Source organism: Xenopus tropicalis, chromosome 2 (genome assembly GCF_000004195.4).
Source record: "Xenopus tropicalis strain Nigerian chromosome 2, UCB_Xtro_10.0, whole genome shotgun sequence".
In the NCBI taxonomy this organism is placed as follows: domain Eukaryota; kingdom Metazoa; phylum Chordata; class Amphibia; order Anura; family Pipidae; genus Xenopus; species Xenopus tropicalis.
Genome location: NC_030678.2, coordinates 96,298,254 through 96,323,386, shown reverse-complemented (window position 1 = coordinate 96,323,386; position 25,133 = coordinate 96,298,254). Strand labels below are relative to the sequence as shown.

General features: G+C 37.6%; 1 protein-coding gene across 1 annotated transcript; it reads left to right on the top strand.

Moving 5' to 3' along the window:
* Positions 1-283: 283 nt before the first annotated feature.
* On the top strand, positions 284-25,133 carry slc47a1 (solute carrier family 47 (multidrug and toxin extrusion), member 1). The gene is made up of 17 exons (XM_002934356.4): positions 284-510; positions 4,731-4,832; positions 5,460-5,528; positions 9,611-9,759; positions 10,867-10,909; positions 12,124-12,168; positions 12,976-13,073; positions 13,945-14,042; positions 15,398-15,511; positions 16,577-16,644; positions 18,440-18,548; positions 19,372-19,447; positions 19,533-19,602; positions 20,061-20,193; positions 21,229-21,323; positions 24,118-24,163; positions 24,908-25,133. The coding sequence occupies exons 1-17, from the start codon at positions 343-345 to the stop codon at positions 25,111-25,113; spliced, it is 1,689 nt and encodes a 562-aa protein (XP_002934402.2). The 5' UTR covers positions 284-342; the 3' UTR covers positions 25,114-25,133.

Here is a 25,133-nt window from a genome sequence, read left to right as displayed (position 1 = left end):
CAGGCACAAAGGAACAGAAGTCAGGAAGGACTGATCGGCATTAAGTGAAACAAAATCGAAGTGATTTTAGACCCAATTCACTTCAGGGAAAAGTGCAAGTTGCCCACTGTGTCTGTGGACCTAAATGAACTTCAAAGACTAGGCATCCTTCCAAACTAGAAGGATTGTTGCATCACTTCTATCCAACTGGGAGTTGTAATGAGATAGACTGAGCAAGGGTTCATTCAGCTTGAAAGGTTTTTTAATGGTTGATGTATCCTCTGGTATATAATAGTTCTGTCAAGCTTTAGGCTGTTGTGGGATTTAGCTAGCTTGTAGATAAACTTTTGTTATTTTATCCAAATGGAGCATGGTTCCTGTGGGAAGAGAGATGAAGAAAATTCTTTAAAGCAAGATGTTGTTATCTGGCTGCAGAATAAATATCACAGTTTATTACACAGATTCCGTCAGTGTGTCCCAGCCAACTCTGCAGGAGAAACAAAGCAATTGTGTTGCTTAGCAGCTCCATTGGTAAGTATTAATTTACCTAGCTTATAGAACAGTTTAGTGACCAATATGCACAAGATTCCCAAAGTATGTCACATGTACAGACCCCAAAATGAAAATATTGTCAGCCATTTCATGACACTTTGCTACAGAATAAGCAAATTGCATACAAATTAAGTATCATAAAATACAGCAAACTGACTCAGGAAAACTGTTTTCGGGAATTATATATTTCACAAAAGTCTAAATGAGTAACAAAGTCTTTCTACTCCAGACTACCAAAGTTCAAAGTTTTACAGCATCTTATCTCCCAAAAGTCTTTAAAACATATTAATCTGAATGGCAGTTTTGACCTGAACCATTAGCCATTTCTTGGTGGATTTAATGGAATGTTTAGGGTCATTTATGTTGTAAGGCCCACTTTCATTTTCTGACAGAAGATCTCAAATTATCCTCAAGAACCCATCAATAGTGGGGAAAGCTACCTATAGATTCTTTGATAAAAATTCAGGAGTTCTTAGTGACTTCTTTAGGACAAAGACACACAAAACAATTAGTCACTGCAACTTTTATAGAACATGATCACTGTGACTAATCTATGCGATTTACCGCTGTAGGTTAACATGCAAGTCTGTGACTAATTGCGCATCGCCAACTTTTCAATAAGTTGTGTAGACTAATGGCCCTGTCTGTCTTGCATTCTACTCTCAGGCTTAACATGCAGGGATAGCCTGGGAAAGTTGGCAGTTATTTGAAATCTCCACTTATGAATGATTTCCCAGTTAATGATGTGCAATTGTTTGGTGATCTATAACACCTATAACCTACTCAGAGAACTCTGTGTAGGCATGGTGATACCATGCACCTAAACAACAAAGAGCAAAACAAACAAAATATGTGTGGTTTAAATAAGACAGTTCCTCCAAGAGTCTCTCTAATGATGTTCTTATCATTTTTACCAGAGCAATTGATTCTAAATTTATGCATTTGAGCTAGTGATAAATTAAGGGATGTACTTAATTTTTTTAACATGTAAAAACTGAATTTATGTTTATTCACAATACAGAATAGACTACAAAATGTTAATGTTGCATGATATTTGTTCTATTATATCACCGTTTCCATAAGTATTGTTACTGTAAGTTATTGCACCAGGGCAGCAATGTCAAAATTACAATTCCGGTGAACCGAGGGGCTGCCCCCATTCTCCCCCCCCCCCCCCCCCGCCAAGGATCACACGCATGCGCATCCATTTAGCTAACATACAGAGCACCCAGTGTTCTGTATATGAGCAAAGTTCAGGTGCACTGGACAGAATGCCGCCCCTAAATTGTGCCGCCCTAGGCCTGGGCCCTTGTGGTCTCGCCACAGATCTGGCTCTGCAGGGCAGATTTACCCACTGTTGGTAAATAAGACCTTTACCAAATGCTCAGGGGAGATTCTATGACATGAGCCATCCTGTGCCAGAGGGGGTCCAGGCTGCCGTGCTAGTGCATAGAGCCCAATGTGCTTTCTGCACCAAAAGAACAAATTCACGGTTTAATAACTGGAAATTCACTCTTAAATTTACCAAGAGTGGCTTTTTGTTATTCATTGATAACTACTGGGATGCTGCCACCTCAGGCAAATGTCTCAATTTCCCTCAAGGCAGCAGTGCCCCTGCAAATGCCTAAGGTTCAAAACCATGTTGGATTTGCCAAAAATCATTCAATTTATTTATAAATGCCATTAAGTGCGTATCTGTGAGCTCAGCAAACATTTTTCAATTATTTTTTTTGAACTCATGCCACACACATAAATATAAGTTGCTTTTGGATTAAATGCAGCTATAAATGCTACTGGGTACAACCAGGTAAAATAAAATATAATTAGCTCAAGCCCATATTTGTGCTTAGATGTGCTTAAACCTGCATCAAATGTGTTTATGTTTATGTGTTTGGTATGATTCCTGAACACTTTTTTCTGCTGACAGTATTTGTATGGATATGTGCTATGGTTACAGCACACATCTTATTGAATTACTAGGTTGCCATGCAATGTGTGCTCATTCAAAATTGAAAAGTTAATGCTGGCACTGGGTTAACCCTTTCACCACTACCAGAACACATGAATTTTCCTTTGTTTCATATGTATTATATTTATGGGCATAAGCAGGATGTTTTAACATGGAAACACATTTCTGAATGTAAAGGAATCAAGGCATGGGACAGGCAGAATTCATACACAATAGTATTCATTCAGAATAAGGGAAGAGCCAAGAATAACTTTTAAAATATATCCCAAGAAATGGTATATAATGATGTCAGTTATGTCATATGACCCTTTCAAACCTGTACACCTATGGGGCATAATTATTACAGTGTGTAAGCCAACATCACCGGTGATGTTACCCACAGCAACCAATTAGCAATTAGAATTAGAACAGTCACCTAAAAGTTAGAAAACAAAAGCAACAATATTATTGGTTCCTATGGGCAACATTGCTGGTGATGTTGGCTTACACACTATAATAAATATAATACATATATACCTTGTAGCTCTGTGCCTTTCCAAGGTCATGGAACTTCTCAGTATCTTCTTGTATCCTTATATTTTAAAATAATGGGTATATGAATTCCTGAACGAAGGTTATACAAATATGATTTCTTTTAATGTGTAAAATGCATTTATTTGAAAAGATCCTCTATTAAAAAGGTGCTGATTCACCTATAAATCTAGGGGTGATAAAGTTGATCCTAATGTGTAACCAATGACTAATATACACTCAGGCACAGGAAGGCATTATGAAATGTTACAAATGAGTAATCTGGGTTGTTAAACATTTCCAGAAGTACAGTACTTTCTAACCAACATCCTCATAAGTCACTGTTAAAATGCTGAATAATCAATGAAGCTAAAAGCTGTCCAAGCACGTGAAAAGTTCTTGCATCGTGAACCTAAAATCTCTAACTTTTTTTTTAAATAAAACAACATAATTTAATGCCCCTTGTCATGTATAAGTAATATTATTTTAGATCACTGTATCCCCAATAGTGACTTTTTAAAAAAAATCCTATTTCCTATGCACTGAATGATACAAAGTGTAAAACAAACCATACAACATTCTTTTAAAACCTTCTGACTGGCAGTACACTTGAATAGGCCTATTGAAATCCAGCAAACATGTTTTAAACTATTAACATGGTGAGGCTTATTTATTGCGGGGTGCGGGGTGCAAGCGTGCGCAGGAGCACAGTAACACATACGGCCCGGGGCGGGGGGGGTTTGAGCGCGCACAGAAGGGCAGTAACATACGGCCACGGGGGGGGGGGCGAGCGTGCACAGGATTGCAGGAACATACGCCCACGGGGGGGTGGTGGTGATGTTGTGCAATGATTGACATCTTTGAGTATAAGCCGAGGGCGACTTTTTCGCACATTTTTGGTGCTGAAAAACTCGGCTTATACTCGAGTATATACGGTAATCATATATTGCTTGCCTGCAAACAATGCACGGATTTCACTCTCTATTCGGCACTTCCTAGAGGTTGCTGCATTCCTTAAAGGAGAGAGAAAGGCTAATAAAGAGTTAATCTCAAGCTGCAGGCATACCTTCAGTTCTCTCCATATTTCTCCCGTTCAGATGATCAGAAGGCTCATAGGAAAAAAAAGCTGAGCTGTGTAAAGAAAGTTTCCATAATGCCTCTCTCCTGCACCAAGACCAAGACCGGTGTACATGCTCAGTGTGTAAGACTATGAGGAAGCTTTCTGCTGATTGGCTCACATCCACATTCCTAAGGGGGGAGGGATTTTAAGCATTCTTGAGGGAGGGGGGAGCAGGAGAGGGGAGAGAACTGTGTGTCTCTGGCACAGGAAAACAAACAGACAAGAAATCCTGTATCTTTTGAAAGAGAAGTCAGTGCAGCGTTTCTGTGAGTGCTTTTGGCTGTATTTACATAGACCTTTCTGATAAAGCTTACTTAGTTTTTACCTTTCCTTCTCCTTTAAATTCTCCCCTTCCACACTACCTATAATTAAGTAGCCAAGTTCTCCATTCTGGTGCATAAACATTAATTTTGGATAATACAAAATTTGCCTTAATAACATACAAAAAAAATGTGCATACAAAATGGCACCTGGCTATGTGCTCTAATTATGGATTCCAAAAGAGTGAAGCAAAGAAGATTTAAATAAATTTATTTTTTATAGTTTTAGTAAATGTCCATTGGGGAATTCACTCATATATGTTGTTATTTCTTCCCACAGATTTTAGCACAATTCCTATGTTTTTTAATCAACGTTGTCAGTGCCATATTCTGCGGTCATCTTGGAAAGGTGGAACTAGACGCTGTCACACTGGCCAATGCAGTAAGTGTTAAAATATATGTAATACCTTTCATTTTATTTAGGAAAATAACCCCAAACTAAAAGTGGAATTTAGAGTCTGACATGAAAATGCACCTACACTCCACTCTACACAGAACTGTTAATTCCACAGGCAGACAGTGGGGGACATTTATAAACATTGGGTTACCCATGGCAACCAGTTTGACTTCCCAACTGGGGATTAAATTGAGAAGCGGGCTCACAAGTCTGTAAATCCTAGGGAAAAGGAACAATATCCTAATTAAAGGTGTCCAGCTTCTGCTGAACTACGCCTTCCAAAACCAAATAACCCAGGATTCCAATATGAGTCTAAAAATATCTAGTAATCATACAATGCAGGTAATATGTGCTTTTAATGTCCTGTCATAAAGCCAGCTTGACATTCTGCAGAATTAAATTAAATTCCTTAAATTTCCTTGGAGGGCCACATTAATTCTATGGGTCAGTACTGCAACTGTAATAGCTGTGAGAGGTCTAAATCTGACTGGCCTAGTTTAGCATTCAGTAGTCTTTAATTACACTTCTGATTTTTGCAGCTAAAAAATAAATTCTAGTACTTACCTAGGGCTACAAAAGTGAATGTTGTCACCTTCCTTTTTCTCTTTTAAGGTAATCGCAGTGACTGGGCTTTCTGTTGGACTTGGACTCTCTTCAGCTTGTGACACTCTTATTTCCCAGGTCAGGGGTTCTAAGTATGAATCACTTCTGTTAGACTAGCTATTGTACATGCACTGTCTCTTTCTTGCCTTCATTGGCGCTTATTAATGGATGTAGACATTACTGCAATGTATCCCATTTTCTCCTAAATCTCCAGGCTGGTTTCTATCACTAGTATATTTGTTATTATAAAGAACAAGGAAAGCCTAATTCACTGGGTTGTTTAGACTGTAGCAGGAAAGTATGGATTTGCAGCACTGAAAGTCACAGTTAGGCACAGACTGAGATCTGCACAAATACATTTTTATTCTGCTTTATTTTTGGTGAAATACATAGTTGTTATCATGGCTGCTAAATCTGGAATGCTGTACAAAATGCACACAATTTATATGAAAACTTAGTCAAAAGATGCATTATATCAAGTTATGGGAGTATGAGTAGGCAGGTAGTCTGATGGGAACAGTAACATAAAAAGTCAAAGCCTTGCATATATAGTAAGTAGGTTATACAGTGGTGTGAAAAACTATTTGCCCCCTTCCTGATTTCTTATTCTTTTGCATGTTTGTCACACTTAAATGTTTCTGCTCATCAAAAACTGTTAACTATTAGTCAAAGATAACATAATTGAACACAAAATGCAGTTTTTAAATGAAGGTTTACGTTATTAAGGGAGAAACAAAACTCCAAATCTACATGGCCCTGTGTGAAAAAGTGATTGCCCCCCTTGTTAAAAAATAACTTAACTGTGGTTTATCACACCTGAGTTCAATTTCTGTAGTCACCCCCAGGCCTGATTACTGCCACACCTGTTTCAATCAAGAAATCACTTAAATAGGAGCTACCTGACACAGAGAAGTAGACCAAAAGCACCTCAAAAGCTACACATCATGCCAAGATCCAAAGAAATTGAGGAACAAATGAGAACAAAAGTAATTGAGATCTATCAGTCTGGTAAAGGTTATAAAGCCATTTCTAAAGCTTTGGGACTCCAGCGAACCACAGTGAGAGCCATTATCCACAAATGGCAAAAACATGGAACAGTGGTGAACCTTCCCAGGAGTGGCCGGCCGACCAAAATTACCCCAAGAGCGCAGAGACAACTCATCCGAGAGGCCACAAAAGACCCCAGGACAACATCTAAAGAACCTGCAGGCCTCACTTGCCTCAATTAAGGTCAGTGTTCACGACTCCACCATAAGAAAGAGACTGGGCAAAAACGGCCTGCATGGCAGATTTCCAAGGTGCAAACCACTTTTAAGCAAAAAGAACATTAAGGCTTGTCTCAATTTTGCTAAAAAACATCTCAATGATTGCCAAGACTTTTGGGAAAATACCTTGTGGACAGGCGAGACAAAAGTTGAACTTTTTGGAAGGTGCGTGTCCCGTTACATCTGGCGTAAAAGTAACACAGCATTTCAGAAAAAGAACATCATACCAACAGTAAAATATGGTGGTGGTAGTGTGATGGTCTGGGGTTGTTTTGCTGCTTCAGGACCTGGAAGGCTTGCTGTGATAGATGGAACCATGAATTCTACTGTCTACCAAAAAATCCTGAAGGAGAATGTCCGGCCATCTGTTCGTCAACTCAAGCTGAAGCGATCTTGGGTGCTGCAGCAGGACAATGACCCAAAACACACCAGCAAATCCACCTCTGAATGGCTGAAGAAAAACAAAATGAAGACTTTGGAGTGGCCTAGTCAAAGTCCTGACCTGAATCCTATTGAGATGTTGTGGCATGACCTTAAAAAGGCGGTTCATGCTAGAAAACCCTCAAATAAAGCTGAATTGCAACAATTCTGCAAAGATGAGTGGGCCAAAATTCCTCCAGAGCGCTGTAAAAGACTCGTTGCAAGTTATCGCAAACGCTTGATTGCAGTTATTGCTGCTAAGGGTGGCCCAACCAGTTATTAGGTTCAGGGGGCAATTACTTTTTCACACAGGGCCATGTAGGTTTGGATTTTTTTTCTCCCTAAATAATAAAAATCCTCATTTAAAAACTGCATTTTGTATTTACTTGTGTTATCTTTGACTAATAGTTAAATGTGTTTGATGATCAGAAACATTTTGTGTGACAAACATGCAAAAGAATAAGAAATCAGTTTTTCACACCACTGTATATAACTCCACCATGATCAAAAGATTCTCGCTGTACTTTGTATTACATTGCTAAGATGGGGCAGGTTAATCTTCGTGTGCCACTGCCCTCATTTAAGACCCAAGGCACATGTAATATTTCTCTACTGGTGTATCAGTAGAGAAGGAGAGAAACACCCATACCCCCAACAATGCATACCTTCTGCAATTTACATGAACAAAGCTGCCTGTATCCACATCTGACAAAATGCTTCCATTTGTGTCAGACAGGTGGTATGGAGGGTCTGTTCTGGCTAAAACATACAGACAGATAAACGCATTACATAAACCTAAATTTGTTCTTCAGGCGGTTAATGGGTCCAGACCAGTTTGCACTAGTAAATGAACTCTACTTACTGCGTACACGTACTGTATCTGTCAAGAATGATCTATATTCCTCCTGTGAACATCCACGTGCACATTTAGTTTATATGGAGTTTGTCAGACCAGCACTTTATTGACAGAAATTTTGCTCCTTTGCCTGTCATTCACTCCATCTGTGTGCTGCCAGCACCTATCTCAGCCTGATATCCCATTACATCTTATTTGTTATTGTGGGAGATCCAGGCCTATTCTCAACCCCAGGCACTGGTTCTCCTGTTTTAACTCCATTTCCAGGTTTGGAATAGTATCCTCCAGTCATGTATCAACAAATACTACTAATATAGTTAGTGTATATAGTTACTCAATAAAGGCTACTTATTCCTACTGTTCCAGTGTTTTAAACATTCAAAAGTCCTACAGAAATCTATGATAAAAAGAAAATGTCCTGATTTGACTCATATGGGGAGGAAGTTCTCTGTATCAAGCTCTTCTAAACATCTAAATCTGAACGTGTGAATGTCACAATGTACTTGTCTATAAAAAGTAACATGCATTTGGATTAGATTTTTTTGTCAGTGCTGTGCTTACAGTGACATCTAGTGGTCAAATGCCAAATCGGTCCGGACTGGCAATCTGTAGGTTTTGGCAAATGCCAGAAGGGCCATAGACAGACACTTTTTAGTGAGCCTTTTGGGACTGTTTGGGCCTCTGTATACTTGAAATGCCAGGGCCTATTTTAAATCCCAGTACAGACCTGGCTGTATTATGGAAAGTAATGCCACATTCTCAGGGTTTTCATTATATCATTTCTTAAGGATTTGTTTATATTAGGTTTTATTCTTTATGAATCACTGCTTGTAATGATTAAGAATCTTATGGATTTATTAAAATTGAACGTAAGTTTATATAATTAATATTGTTGTGGACTATATATATATATATATATATATATATATAATTTTCTGAAAACAGTTTTTTTTGTGGGATTTTTTAACATTAAACATACAGGGGGTATAGCTATCAAAAGGTGAAACAGAGGCTGCTGCAGGTTGCCACAGTATAATGTTGCTGCTCTCTATTTACTTTAATAGGATTTATATACATAATATGCCCCGAAAAATCCAATACAAGTAAACAGAGAGTTGCAGAATTTTCCTCTGGCAAGCTGTAGTAACCTCTGTTTCAACTTCTGATAAAAATGCACCAAAGCTGTTGTGCTACGGGCTAATATAGTGATATGATCATGAACAAATGGTATGGCAAATATATATTTTTCTAAATATGATTCATTATAAAAAAAATTAGTTCACTAGAATCTTTTTACTGTTCCCATCCATTTACTATAGGATATTGTTTTAGCTTTTGCTAGGTAAGCCCTGTGTCAATTGACTGACTACATTATTTTTAAAAATGTTGCTGCAATAGTTTTATATCCTAATTAATTTTAAACTATTTTGTGTCCCTGTGTCCCTCTTTGTTCCAAAATTATAAGCTTGATGTGGCACTTGCCAATGGCAAGATGCCTTGGGCTAACAAAATTCTTCTTTTAACCATGTCCCAAAGAGTGTACACAGGATAATATGCCAACCTGTACAGCCAATGTGTCAGTATCACTTGACCATGTGAATTTTTTTTCTGTGTTTCAGATATTTGGAGGTAAAAACCTGAAGCTCATTGGTATCATCCTCCAACGTGGCATCCTTATTTTGTTTCTGGCATGCTTCCCATGCTGGGCTCTTTTCATAAACACTGAAAATATTCTGCTTCTCTTCAAACAAGACCCAAAAGTAGCTAGGTAAAAATACAAATACTAATCATGGTTATCTGCCTCATCTGGACATGATGGCCAGTTACAAATGACTCCCATACTCCTAAAACTCAGTTCTACTCCCTTAGTAAGCAGTCAGTAGATATCTTGTTTCAGTCAGTTACACTAACGGTAATGAAAGCAAATGTATGATTAGTTACTTTGGGTGTATTTATTGTGTATTTATGTGTAACATTGGAGAGACACGTCACTGGTGATGTTGCCTACCAATCTGAACAGTCACCTAAAAGATAGAAAACAAAACCAAAGATCTGATTGGCTGCTTTGGGCAACATCACTCGTGATGTTTGTCTCCAGTGTTAATAAATACAGTTAGTGTACTGATGCAAGTTTGCCCATCACAAAACTGAAAACTGGCTTATATAGTTTGCTGATGCCATGCAGCCCAAAAGAAGCCCTGGAGGCTGTGATGACTTGAGGCTATGAGAAATTAAATTAGTCAGTAGAACACAGAAGGTGATGTGTAGTGAAGAGATAATTAATGAATTTAATCCTAACAACTTTGGAAAGCTGAAGTCAGAATTTGCTGTAAGGGGCTTTAGAAGTAGCACAGGAGGAGATATACATGAGCAATACTGCTTATTCACAGATGAAAATGAAAGAGTCTTTCGTTGGAGAACAATGAGGTGGCAGTCATGGTGGGGTGTGTTGAGGCAATATATTAGTACAAAAAGGCAGGGCCGGAACTAGGGGTAGGCAGAAGAGGCAGCTGCCTAGGGCACAACGATTGAGGGGCGCCAGGCAGGAGCCTCTCCTGCCTACCCCTAGTGCTACTTTGTCATTGCCTCTGCCGCTTGTCATTAGCGGCGGAGGCAATGACCGATCTAATTGCCCCGCCCCCCCTGCATCGCCTCCTGTGCTTTGGCGTGCATGCGGGGAGGTGGGCGGAGTTGGCCGACCGGGTTGCCTAGGGCGCCCGGTCGGCTTGGCCTGCCCCTGCAAAAGGGGGCTGTAAAATAAGAAAGAAAAGGACATTATATATATATATATATAGCTATTTGATATATTGTAATGTGATGGCCCAAAGATGATCCAATGGAATGTTAAAGCAAAGTGTTTTTCCCCCTACTACAGAATGGCTGAAGACTATGTTCTTGTGTTCATTCCTGGCCTTCCAGTAAGTTCACATTATTATTCTTTAAAGACTGAAAAATTAAATATATATATATTTTATATAATTGTTTAAATATATAATCATTATATAGCATGGTTGAGTTGTTTTCAGTAGGAACAAAAGGTTAGATTCAGTAAGCACACTAATAAACCATGTATATCACAATATACTGTATAAGAAAACATTAAAAACTGTAATTACAATATAATTACAATATACTGTATATTATATTATAAAAAATCCCACTTCAGTGGTAATGTGGAATATGTATTCAGTGTGGTTGCCTTGTAATTGGGAATTTTCACCCTGATGCAAAAAGGATACTTACACGTCACTATTACATCAGTGCCCTTTGTGTCCCTCAAATTATGAAGCAACAAAAAAATTACATAAACAATTGTGTGTTTGCCCATGGTGTAATTTTAGCCATGCACACCATCTGTTTCTCTTGTTTGTGAATCAACCATCTGTTTGGGCAATGTGTATGCTCTTTCTTTCTTTATTAGTTTATTACATTGCCATCTCCAACATATTTTTCTATATAGTTAAATCCATTTCAGCTTTTTAACTGAAGCTTTACATGATATGATTCTCTAGCTAAGGGGTATATTTATCATGCTGTTTAAAAAGTGAAGTAAAACATTACGGAATATAATAATAATGTAAACATTAAACCCAATAGGATTGTTTTGCCTTCAAAAAGGGCCAATTAAATCTTAGTTGAGATCAAGCACAGGGTACTGTTTTATTACAGAGAAAATCATTTTTAAAATTTTAAATTATTTGATTAAATTGGACTCTGTGGCAGAGATGTTCTCCCCATAATTCAGAACTTTCTGTATAACAGGTTTCTGAATAGCAGATCCCATACCTGTGTATAAAATAATGTGTATAAAATAATGGCTAGCCTTGGGAAAATGAAGGAAATTATTAGTTTTGGGCCCCCTTGTCAATTACAAAAGCAGTATACAATATCTATACAATGTATTTATATACTGTATGTTTCAGGGCTGTTAAAAAGAACTTTACCACTGCTCCCCAAATGCATTCTGTCTTGTGGAAAATGACAATTTGCAAATGAGAAATCATTCATGTAGTTAGTTTATGTAGAGTGATATATGTATATCTGAACTGATACTATCCATGAACAAAATGATTTAGATTATATATCTTTGTTACTGTATAACACTACTCAGCAGCATGACTTCTCTCCATAGGCTGCATTCTTGTATCAACTTGAGGTGCGATATTTGCAAAATCAGGTACATGTTTTTTTGGTTTTACATACAGCAAAACAAAATTTATGGGGATCAAAAAACTTCTACTCATATTGTTATATGAAGATGCAAAAAAACTTTATTTTACGTGGTTTGGTATTTAATGGTGTAGTTATTAAACTTTTCAGACCTCCTTTTGTAGATGACACATACTGCTAACTGGTAATCAATCAAATCTGACCCACCAGTGCAGCTGCCTTTGTAATAGTGATCTTGTCACTGTACTTCCACTTAACTTCCTTCTCCATTGTATTTGTGTTACTTTGACCACCCTGTGTGTGTGTTTGTTTGCGTGTATCTATGTATATAGAGCACCTGGGTCTTGCACTGTCAATAGTCAGTAAGAAAGTAGGATGTACTTCCATACAGACTATTAAGGCCTTATACCTCATGTTCTGGGAGCACATCCTTCTTTCTTGTTGGAGAGAGAACTCCCTTTCCCTATACTTCATGTTCTGGGAGCACATACTTCTTTCTTTTTGGAGAGAGCACTCCCTTTCCCTATACCTCATGTTCTGGGAGCACATCCTTCTTTCTTTTTTGGAGAGAGCACTCCCTTTCCCTGTATGACTTTTACCATATTGTCTGCAGAAAGTAACACGTGGCTTACAAATTATGTTAGGATGGTTTATCCACTTCAGCCCTACATATCTGTGGTTTTTATTATGCTTTCCTTTTCTGTTATGCTTTGTACAAACTGTAGTTTGCACAAAAGGCAGTCTGTAAAGCTCATCTCGCCAATGTAAAAGTGTAAGTTTGAATCAAACTAAAATGTCTTATGTTATATTTCAGGGGATAGTCTACGTGCAGATTATAGTCAGCTTTGTATCAAATATCATCAACTGCATTGTAAACTATGTCTTCCTGTTTGTGCTGAGACTTGGAGTCATGTAAGTAAAACAGTAACAGACAATGCTTGGTTTCCTTCTATTTAATGCCTAAAGAATAATATAATTTATTCAAGTGCAGCTCTTTTATGCAGGGCCCCAGACAGTACTCAGATAATGGCTTGCCTTTGAATCTAGTCGATCTCTCTAAGTAAATTTAGATGCACTCCGTTTTCCTCTGAAGAAAAACACTTTTTCCTATATGTAATAAAAGGCACTAAGTTTGCCAGTAGCAGTAACCCATAGCAACCAATAAGATGTTAGCTTTTGAGCACATGACCAGTAAATTCTACCTGCTGATTGGTTGCTATGGGTTACTGCTCCTGGGCAAAATTAGTGCCTTTTATTACATTACCGTCTTAAAGATTATAATATAAATAGGACAAGAGTGGAGGCAGGTTTATGAACACTCCTGGTCTTGTATTTTTACAAAGTGATATAATCCAGTGATAAAGATAGCACACTAATCATATTACAGATGGATCACACCAGGTCCCACCATGTCACTTAAAGGGGTGGTTCACCTTTAAGTTAATTGTTTAATTAATTTTTTATAGTTATTGACTTATTTTCTTCTGACTCTTTCAAATGGGTGTCACTGACCCAGGGAGCCAAAAGACTATTGCTTGATGAGTACTTGTCAGGCATTATGCCATTTTGTCCCAATGCATTGGCCGGTATGGCTAGCTTAAGCAAGTCATTGTTTTATCCAAGATAATAATGGGGAATTTCTCAATCTGCCTATGCTGGGGTCCCAAGGAACCATTTTTGCCCCCCTTCAACAACATGCAATGCTGGTGTCAAAGAATTTACTAACATATGGGCACTGTGCTAAAATGGATTTAAAAAAACTCAAGTGATATTTGTTTTGCAGAGGATCTGCTTGGGCAAACACCATTGCTCAGTTTTCACAGTGCCTGCTAATATTCCTTTATATTCGGGTGAAGCGGCTCCATGTGAATACTTGGGGAGGTAAGCAAGACTTTGAGGTATACTGTCAATTCACATCTTTTTGGATTCTTTTAAATAAGAACAGCAGCACCCACTGGAACCTTGTCGTTGAGCAAAATAAACCTTTGGAAGACTGGCTCAGCAAATCCTGTGTGTGCCGTTCTTCTGCATTGTTTATGATGTTTTTCAGCTCATAAACAATGGCGAGCACCTCTTGTCATTCTCTCTCTCTCTCTCTCTCTCTCTCTCTTTCTGTGTATATATATATATATATATATATATATATATATGCATACATACAGCCATGTGAAAACTAGTACAGTGCATAGTATATAGTACAATAGAATCCTGATTTTTATGTCCCTGAATTTTCTGTTTTTCTAGAACTGTTTTTTTGCGGCCCCACTCAGGCAAGCTGCTTTTTTTCTTTCCCGAATTTAAAGTTTTCCTGTAAATTCCTCCATTTTAACGTAGTCCCCTGGGAAATGTAAAATCAGGATTCTACTGTACTATATATATATATATACATGACAATGGTTTTATCATTGTCCTATACAAGGCATTTCCACATCCTTTGTTCTGGTGAAAGAGGAATTACATTACCTCATTGCAGTTTAAATAAAGTGCCCCTAAAGCTGCAGATCTACGACAACTCTTCTAAACAAATAGTGATCTACCAAGCTGGCAGCCTAACACAGAAGACCGTACTTTTGTGAAAGCAACTGCCTGTAACTCAATAAATATTTTGGGACAATGCAGGGGTAGTGATTTGTGCAAACTAAAAATTACCTGACACTGGAATTCCAGATCCAATTGTTCATTTAAAAAAGTAGGTGCAGCAGTAGGCAACAAATTGAACATTTGGCAAATAAACTTACACATATTTGACCCCCATATGCATACCTTTTGGCAATATCCCAGGTGCCCTTGTCATCTTGATTTTAATTACAGAGCTCCCTATATGTGTTGTGTCTTTAGGCACTCAATGTTGCTCCACTTAGAAAGCATGCAGTTTAGAGATGAGTACACTCGTGCCCCGCCAGCATAGTGTACACCCTTACAAAATTTAGCAGGTATTGTCACAAGTACCTTTTATGAATTGGGAAAATATTTTATTCAGTTTTGCTCTTTGCCTTGCATGTGAGTTGGCATCTGAGCCCTAAGAACTTCCACTTTTTTGTTTCTTAAGTTAAATTACATAACAGCCTTCATTACATTGGTTGCTTGGCCAAGCCAGTCATAATGGTATGTAAGGTATTAGAGACCACTGGACACCTTAGGGGTGAGTGTGTGTGGTTTTTTTTTTAAACAATGCCAGTCCTGTATATCATATTTAATGAACTATTAACAATGTATATGTTTTCTAATACTTTGAGGTTGGTCCATTGAATGCCTACAAGACTGGAGTTCCTTTATTTCCCTGGCTATACCAAGTATGTTGATGGTGTGCATTGAGTGGTGGACCTATGAAATTGGCAACTTAATGTCAGGTAAGCTAGAAAAGTACATTGTTGCAATAATGATATGCACTTGTAACGCTGAAGGAGTAAATGTAAATATGTAAATATTGTCGATAACACTACATTTAACACTTATGGTCTTATTTATCAATTTTCAAGTTTGTGAATTTGAGTTTGTTTTTTTAAATCAAATAAACTCGAATATTGAATTCTTGCTTATTTATTAATAAGGAAAACTTAATATCTTGAATTTTTCAAGTTTACAAACTCGGAAAATCTGAAAAAATTTGAGTTTGAAAATATGGCTTGACTTTGCCTAGGGCAACTCCGACTGGCCTCTATAAAAACTCACAAACTTTTAGATGGCAAATTTTTACATTTCAGGGTTTTTGTACATAATAAATACTACTCATTAGAGTTTTTGAAACATAATTTAAATTTGAGGTTTTTATGAGCAAACAAACTCGAATTGTGAAAAAAATCAAACCCAAATGTTGAAAAATCAGTCCATTAGCTCACATGTGTGGGTATATTTACTAAAGTGTGAATTTTCTCCTTGCCTTTGAGCCAATATGTCGGGCATATTTTTATGGTGACATTGTATTTTCTCTTCAAATTGTAATTATGCCATTGCAAGCATAATGTACCTAAATTGTAGTGGTGTAAATACTATGAGTAATTATGCCATTGTAATTTACCCATTCAAGTGTATGGAGAACATCTGCTGGCAAAATAATGCCGTAAAAAAGGCAGAACCAGTTGAAATTACTTTTGGAGAAAAAACACCTTGGCGGTTTTCATAAACTGGTGTATTTGTTGTGTGAAAGTTTCATGTGGGTGTAATAAAAGCTGTTGAAAAATCACAATTGTGCGTCAGTGTGAGGTTTAACTTACTCGCATCTTAGTAAACGGCTAATGTTGTTGCAAATTTTTGTTTTCGATTAAAGTTCCTCAGATTTGACCTTTCTCGCTACCTTTATATATAAAATGTAGCTTCATGTATGCAAAATCCCCTTTTGCCCTCTGTCCTTAAAATTAAGGATTTTGGTACAGACAGAAATAGATATCTGGGATCAAAATGTTCTTTATTTGCAGGTCTCCTAGGTGTGGTGGAGCTTGGAGCCCAGTCTGTTATATATCAGGTGGTAACCACTGCATACATGGTAAGGAGTGCCAGTACTATATGTTAAAAACAGACCAGCCTAATAAACAACATTCAATACAAAAAAAAGTCGATGCAGAAAAAAGCCACAGAAAACGCCAAATATTTTGCACCAAAACCTCTACTTTCCGGCTTGTTGCACAAAAAAAAAAACAACATCAAAAATTTGAAAACCTCTAAAGTTTCAAAACCAAGAAGTATCCTTCAGGGAAGGGAAGGGAAATCTGCCATTGACTTCTACATGTTCTCTGCAAGTTTTAGCTGGTGAATTGTCAGGTTTTTAGCCATTTTGTTGCACAGTAAATCTTGAAAAAGTTGCAACATTTTTTTGGTGACTTATAGGGGCCCATTTACAAAACCTCGATTAAGTATTTATGAGATAAAATCATATTTTTTCTAACTTATCGAACATTTCGGAATGTCCACAATAATTTTGTTAAAATTCTACAACTTTTTTGTGGTTTTCGTTAAGTTCCACAAAAAAGTTGTACTTTTCACAAAGACTACGAACATTTCGGAATTCATTCAAGCTTTGGTATCCTGACTATCTTTTCGCCAGGTCGAGTGCCATTGAGTCTTATGGAAGGCTTCCAAAATCATACATTGAAGGTTTCAAAGCCAGAAAGGCTTTCGTGCCGTTTATGAACGTTCGGATACGAAAATTTTGTGACTTTCGGAAGGCAATTACGATATTTTTGTACAACCGATAAAAGCATTTTTGTAACATTTTAGAACATCTGAAGTTATCATGGTTACTCTGAATTTTTTCCATATCATGATTTTAAGCCCAAAATATTCGGAGTTTAGTGATTGGGCCCCTTAGGGGCAATTTTATCAAAAAGTGTGCAAAGAGCTTAATACATAAAAACTCACCCTTGTTATGTTCATTCCTATGGGATTTTTAGAAGTGTATTTATCAAATGGTGAGTTCTATCTTTGACCCATTCGTAAATACGCTTTTGAAAATTCCATAGAAATGAATGGAACAAGGGTGAGTTTTTCTCTATTAAGCTCTAAACTCTCATTTTGATAAATCAGCTCCTTAGTGTTAAAAATCAGGGGGGAAAAAAAATCTGAGCATTAGTAAATGGCCCCTCCATGTCAGACATGACGAATTCTCTATTTAAAATAGATCCTCTCGTTTCAGGTTCTCTGAGGCCTAAACAGCAACCCACCTGCTCCCATGGTGCCAATTCCAATTCCTATCTGGGAGATGAGGTGAAATAGCTGGCAGGTGCTGGTGGCAGCCGATTAGCTGTAGCAGCTGTTGGTGCCAAAGATGGGGGGAGGGTCAGGGGTGCCAGCTACCTTAGCACAATCATCCCTACAACAGCTTTGATGCTGCTGATAATGCCTACAAATATGTTGCAATTGTATTAGCCCTTCAGCCAATCTGATCGCCCCCACCCACCCCACACAGGTATAATCCTAATTATAATCACTTATCAATTATTTGGCCCATTTGGAAATTTCCTGTGGACACCCATGCCGCCCAAGGAAATGCCCTTTGCTTTTCTTAAATGCATTATTTCTCAGGTAATCAAGGTGAATTTATGACAATTTTTTTGTACGTAGAATTTAGCATTAGTAAATAAACCCCGCTGCAGTTATTATATGGCTTCTGAACAAACATTAATTAACCATAATATCAGAGGAAACCGCCAACACTGTAATTTCTGACGTATAATGAAAATATTTATCTAAACTCTTTATACAAAGATGGTACTTCAAGTTTGGGTAATTTTAAAATGTGTTTATTTCTAAAGCACTTATTTTTCCTTTTTTTCGTGTTGTAGATCCCCTTTGGAATAGGTATGGCGACCAGTGTGCGAGTGGGAAATGCACTTGGTGCAGGAAATATTGAACAAGCAAAGACATCAACAACAGTTGCCTTCCTTGTCACAGGTGCTTCTCTGCGCTCAACTATTATGAGCCCCCTACTTCCCAAATTGTCGTTGGTACATTCTCTACTTGGAGTGGGGGGGGGGGGGGGTTTCTCTATTGGATTCAATTACTTGAGGGTGGTCATTGTAATTAATGTATCTGTGTTTGCAACTTGGGTGGCTAAGTGGCAGGCTAAATGGCAGTTGAGATAAATGTAAATGTAAGGTTCAAAATGAGTAAACCACTTATACCTAACTTATTCTAAGTTATAACATACATTTTAACTGCTGACTTGTAACAATCAGGGCATATTTATTATAGTGTGTAACCCAACATCACCAGTGAGCAACCAATCTTTGCTTTTGTTTTGTAATGTGTAGGTGAATGTTTCAATATAATTTCTGATTGGTTGCTATAGGCAACATCACTTTGCTTACACACCATAATAACTATGCCCCTAACTGTATTGGCTTTAGTGGAACATGGTCTGACCATCCATGGTTTAAGCAACTGAAAAAAGATGTCTGCAGACTGCAGAGCAACTACAGGTATAGGATCTGTTATCTGGAAACCCATTATCCAGAAAGCTTAGAATTACAGAAACGTAATCTGCCATAAGACTCCATTTTAAACAAATAATTCAAAATTTCAAAACATTAAAATAATTAATCCTTGTTGGAAGCAAAACAATCCAACTGGATTATATATGTAAATTATTTTTTTTAGTAGACTTAAGGTATGGAGATCCAAATTACAGAAAGATCCCTTATTAGGCAGACTCCAGGTCCTAAGCATTCTGGATAATAAATACATTTAAAATGACCATTTTATTTTTTTTTTCTAGCTGCTGTCATCTTTGTAGACATACTTATGCTGGCCTCTTTCAAGAATCAGTTTGCATACATATTTACCAATGATCGGTGGGTGTTTACTTTTTTACTATTGTACCTTAGTTTTAGCTTTGTGGTAAACTAATTGGATTTATAATGCATATTCTTCTTTTAGACAGATCTCTGCTCTTGTTGCTCAAGTCATCCCTATATATATTGCATTCCATCTCTTTGAATCCATTTCAGTAAGTAGTATGCAATATGTAGCATTTGTCATATCATTACAAACGTAACCAGGGCTTGCTACTTATGGAATAGCCTTTGTATGGTGGGTTGTCATTTTATTGATATGGATATACTAAATATAGAAAGCAGTAATAATCTTATAAATCTTACATATCAGACACAGAACTCTTAGGTGACTTTAATAGTCTTGTTTTTGGAGCAGTTGAAAAATAGACAAACATTTTTTTGCCCACAATAGACCTTGCCCCCTCTGAGCGGGGGGTTGCAAACACAAGTTTCAATGACACAAGTTTTTGCTAAATGACAATTCTAAGCACAGAATATACTGTATATGATGACATCACTGAATATAATTTCTAAAGACATATTTTATTGGTTTTTCGTGGATTTTTTTTCATTAATTTTTTTGTCAGTAAATGCATATACATACACTATATTTTGTCTTTTTTATTTTCAGTGTGTCGCAGGGGGCATTCTAAGAGGAACAGGCAGGCAAAAGATTGGTGCCATAATCAACATGGTTGGCTATTATTTGATTGGACTACCACTTGCTGCTGCCCTGATGTTTGCAGTCAATATTGGCATAAAGGGTATTTACTTTATTTTTTGTTTCATTTATGTCTTTCCAAAAAAACAGTGAAACTAAGAATGATGCCATAACTGGAACTTTCTGAGAAAAAATATTTTTGGCATTATTGGGCTGGATGCTGTAGCTTTCCAGTTATTCACACTTACTGCTTTCTATTGCTTCTCACTGGCAATATTACTGGCATTTACTGTAGCCTATTGCCTATTAGTGATCTTCCCTTTGCTACCTATTTGATACTCTGTGCCTTTAAATATTCCAGATAGATTGTCTACTGCACCCTTTTTAATTATCTGTTGGCAATTACTCATGCACTTTCCCTGCCATGTTTATGTAAGATTTATTTCTCTCCTCTGACTTTCAAAATTAATTTGCAGTTTATTATTCCTGCTTTTTAGGTAAGCTGGCCATTCTGTACGCCTCATACAGAATGTCATTGCCTATTGACCAATTCTTACCTACGTCTTACTGTCTACGATCTTTTGTCCAATCTCTTTTACTGATTTTCCAAATAAATTTTCTGCCTATTATACTAGTTTTTTTAGCTGGCTATTCTGCCATTGCCTGTTTCCACATTCTTATACTGTATATGCACCAATCCTTAATGTCTGCTGCCAATTGCCATTACTTTCTTATTCCCTAACTGTAACTTACAGCTCTTCTTGTCTTTTAGTCATAGAGATCCTTGTTATCCTTTGAGTTCCCCATTGACGCTTAATATTTCATCCATACTAATTGCATTTTCTTCAGTGTGTTTTTCTACCTCAAACATCAATTATATGTAACCACTTCTTTGTCCTTTTATTCTTTGCCCTTCTATTACTTTATATTTCCTTTATATCTACCTCCTTCTCCGTTTCACAGAATTAGATTTTAATAGGATTTAATAGGTTTCTTTGTGTTGAACTTCAGTCTACGTCTTGCAAATTTTCGCAATGCAGAAACAGGTCTGCAATGAAAAGTTTAACTACTTATATAGTATACAGAAAAATATTCTTTTCTTGCTTTAATTGTTTTTTTTTGTTTTTTTTTTAAATAGGTCTTTGGAGCGGAATGGCCATTTGTGGGATTTTTTTGGTTGCATTCTTTACTATTTATCTTTCAAGGTTGAACTGGCAGAATGTCTGTGTAGAGGTACATATATTATTATTTATATAGCGCCATCAATTTACGCAGCGCTTTACAGAATAGAGGGGTACAAAAGACAGAACAGTTAACATGTACATATAAACAATTCATAAAAATGGTTTGCAGTTACATTTGCATGAGTATCGGAGACACTAGGGGGAGGGCCCTGCTCGCCACCAGAGCTTACATTCTAAAAGGGAGGGCTGAGACATTAGGTCAGGGTAACTAGCATGGTGTTAGAGTTCATGTAGGTGTGTAAAGTGACAGTAAGTGCGGAGTAAGAGGTGAAAACCAATGGTTAGTGAATGTTTGAGGGAAGATTAGGGGTGCTCAGTGGGTAATCGCATTTCTGAGGGTTTACGTTATAGGCCTGAATGAAAAAGTGAGTTCTAAGAGACCGTTTAAAGGCTTGGAGAGTCTGGCTGTGCCTAATGGGACAGGGAAGAGCATTCCAGAGGATGGGTGCAACTCGTGAGAAGTCTTGGATGCGAGAGTGAGATGAGGTGATGAGTGAGGAGGAGAGGAGGTCATGTGTAGAGCGAAGGTTACGTCTGGGGGTGTACTTGGGGATTAGGATGGTTAAATAGAGGGTGCGGCACCCGTGAGTGCTTTGAATCTGAGTACAAGAGTGAGTACTGGAATGAGCAATGCTCGGACAGTAAAATACCAACCCCACATCCATGTCTATTGCCAGGTCTGGGGGTGTGGCTGAGCTGAAGGCCACCTTATATTAGCATGGTGCTTCTTAGATATCATATCAGGGTGGCTATTGGAACTAATAAAATATTTAAATTTTGTATGATTTAAAAAGTATGTATTACTGGTTTGTTGTAAATGGAATATATTGCTGTATAACCTAAATATACATTTCAGCAATCTTCTGCTGTTAATTCAGTTTATTATTATCAACATGTATTTGTATAAGCACCAACTAAGGATTGCCTTTGAGAATAATTTGTAAGTATAGTTGTAGCTATAGCAAAAAGGTGTTGCATTAAAAAAATGAGGGGTCATTTACCTAGACCTGGGGAAGAAGTGCAAGAGCACTAAGGGGGGCAACAGCAGGTCCCCTAAGTGGTCAGTTCTTCCCCTGGTCTGGCTGTGCTGTGCATCATGCACCAGATAAAGATTTTTTTTTTCTTAAAAGGTACAGTATTTCTTTAAATATAAATAGGGGTTCAACTGAAATATGTATACTATTCTATTTAACTCTATAGAGGATTAATAAATGTTTCAGGGGATGACAAGCTCTGACTTATTTTACTATATACTATCTTTTATCTCCTCTTTGTTTGAGCAGTTTGTTTTCTATTAGCTTTGCTTTGCTAGACCAACTGCTTATCTTAGCAAGTTAAACCAGTGGCATAACTAGAGGTTTGGGGTGGGGGGCAGAAAAAACATGGGGAGCTCCTCTTCCCCTTAGAGGACTAATGAAGCACACTCTGGCTGGACACATACCATCCAACATTTAGAATAAAAGTACTTAGTTCACTAAGTGCAGCAAACAAAAAAAATTTGGTCATGTCCACTTTGTGCCGACGCCCACAAATATCAGGCTGAATTAACAAATACACACACTTTCAATGTTTGGAATGGCAGCAAACAAAATACACCACAAGACCATTGTTTCATTACATATTGTGGTCCTAAGCATTCCATGACACACTGTAGCTCCTGCATTCCATGCCAGTAAGATCATTGCTAAAATGGCCACTGAACACTCCATTAACCTCAGAACATGCCAGTAAATTCACTACAGGAATTGCCAATGAGAACTCCATTAACCCCCAGACATGCCAGTAATATTAATGCAGAAATGGCCAATGAGTAATCCATTAACCGCAGACTTGCCAGTAAGATCAATGCTGAAATGGCCATGAGAACTCCATTAACCCCAGACTTGAGAGTAAAATAACTGCAGAAATGGCAACTGAGCACTACATTAACCCCAGACTTGCCTGTAAGATCAATGCAGAAATGGCCATGAGAACTCCATTAACTCCAGACTTGCGAGTAAGATCACTGCAGAAATGGCAACTGAGTACTCCATTAACCCCAGACATGCCAGTAAGATAACTGCATAAATGAATAGATTTAGAGAAGAGATCCCCAACCTTTTATACCTAAGAGCCACATTCATATGGAAAAATATTTTGGAGAGCAACACAAGCATGAAAAATGTTCCTGGATGTGCCACAGCTATTATTGGCTATTTGATTGCACCTATGTTGACTGGGTTATTGTGCATTTAAAGCTTGCCTCCTTACCAGAAATTCAAAAATAAATACCAGCTTTGAGGCCACTGGGAGCAACAGTTAAAGGGTTGGTGAGCAACATGTTTCTCACGAGCCACTGGTTGGGGATCACTGATTTAGAGCATTACCTCATCCAATAGCACAAACTTTTCTTTTTTCCCAACACTGCTTGTCTCTCTCCACCTCCTCTGCCTAGCTTTCCAAAGTGGAACACATGGCCATCTTTAATTTATTCCAGCAAACCGGGGAGCTGCAAGCCAGAGTCAGCTCGCATGTGTGGCCCTATAAGGTCACTTCAGAACCCGCCAACCCCCACCCTACGTGTTGCAGGGTCCACAGTGAACTTAGTTAGACATCGAGAGAAAACAACATTTAATTGGTTGCTATGGGTTACTGCTCAGTTGCAAAATTGCCTGGTGTTCATAAATCAGCTCCAAGTTGTGCAGAAGACTCTTATAATAACGTTTTTTTTATTAATTGTTAGTTTCATACTTAATTGTCCTTTAACATAAAATCATTATTATTATATTTTATATTTGCTTTAGGCACAAAAAAGGGTAGGAATCACAGAAAAGGAAGCTGCATCTTCAGGTTTGTGACTAATTGTTTTTGTCTGTGCTAGTATATGCTTGGAATTTTATAGCACATTTTATAAAGTAAACCCCTGGATTGAGGCTAATGGCACACATGGCAGCAAGTGCTGCTTTAACAACATTATTTGCTTTTATGATAATTTAAAGAATGTTGTACACATATTGATATTTTAGTCTAGTCTTTCTTCTGGCCATTTTGCTAGACTTATCCCAGACAGGTATCTATGGAAAAGTTATACAAATAAATGATTGCTGGAAGTTGTGATAAAGTTTTGACTAGGAAGTAGTTCAGAGAGCTGCTTCTGATACAGAATCTACATGAGACTGAGTGCAGGGAGAAATTTATGTTATTCTGGGTGCTGTATAGAGTCATTTTAGGGGCTTTTTGATAAAACACTTACTTATACTTTGAGTTATGAGTGGAGTGAGCTTGTTCTGTCACTCATGCTGGGCTGTAGGCAGTATGATCATTCAGTACACTTGAGTACTGTTTACATTTGGTCCCAAGCCCAGTGAGACTTATGAAAGTGGATCTTTCCCTACATCACTGTCAGAAAGGGGCATCAGTCAAAAAGGGGGAAAAAAATCATTGCAGTGCTTCATGACTAGTAGTCCTGACATATTTTATATCAGTTGTAGGAATGTGTGAGTATCTGTGTGTGAGATTATTCAGTAAAGCTGAAAGATAGATGCTTATTTTAACAGCTGTCTTTTCTAACATTGCCACTACTGTGTTTTGCAGACATACAAATCATATCAGATGATATCAGATTATCAGACTACAGCAATAGTCAGAAATCTCAGGTGACTTTACAAGAAGAACCAGCTGCTTATGGAAAAGCTCTACAAATAAATAAGCTCATAGTGCGCCGTGGGCTTGCCTTGACAGCGAGTATTGCTGTGTTACTGCTGGGAGTTGTGATAAAGCTCTGGGTAGCCATAGTATAGTAAACCATTCGTAAACACGT

What these genes read in the sequence shown, in the direction of transcription:
- slc47a1 (XM_002934356.4), top strand. Translation starts at nt 343, where the DNA reads ATGGAGCATGGTTCCTGTGGGAAGAGAGATGAAGAAAATTCTTTAAAG. An exon ending in ATCTCTTTGAATCCATTTCA is followed by an intron (nt 19,603 to 20,060) that starts GTAAGTAGTATG and finishes TTTTATTTTCAG; the next exon opens with TGTGTCGCAGGGGGCATTCT. An exon ending in GGCAGAATGTCTGTGTAGAG is followed by an intron (nt 21,324 to 24,117) that starts GTACATATATTA and finishes TATTTGCTTTAG; the next exon opens with GCACAAAAAAGGGTAGGAAT.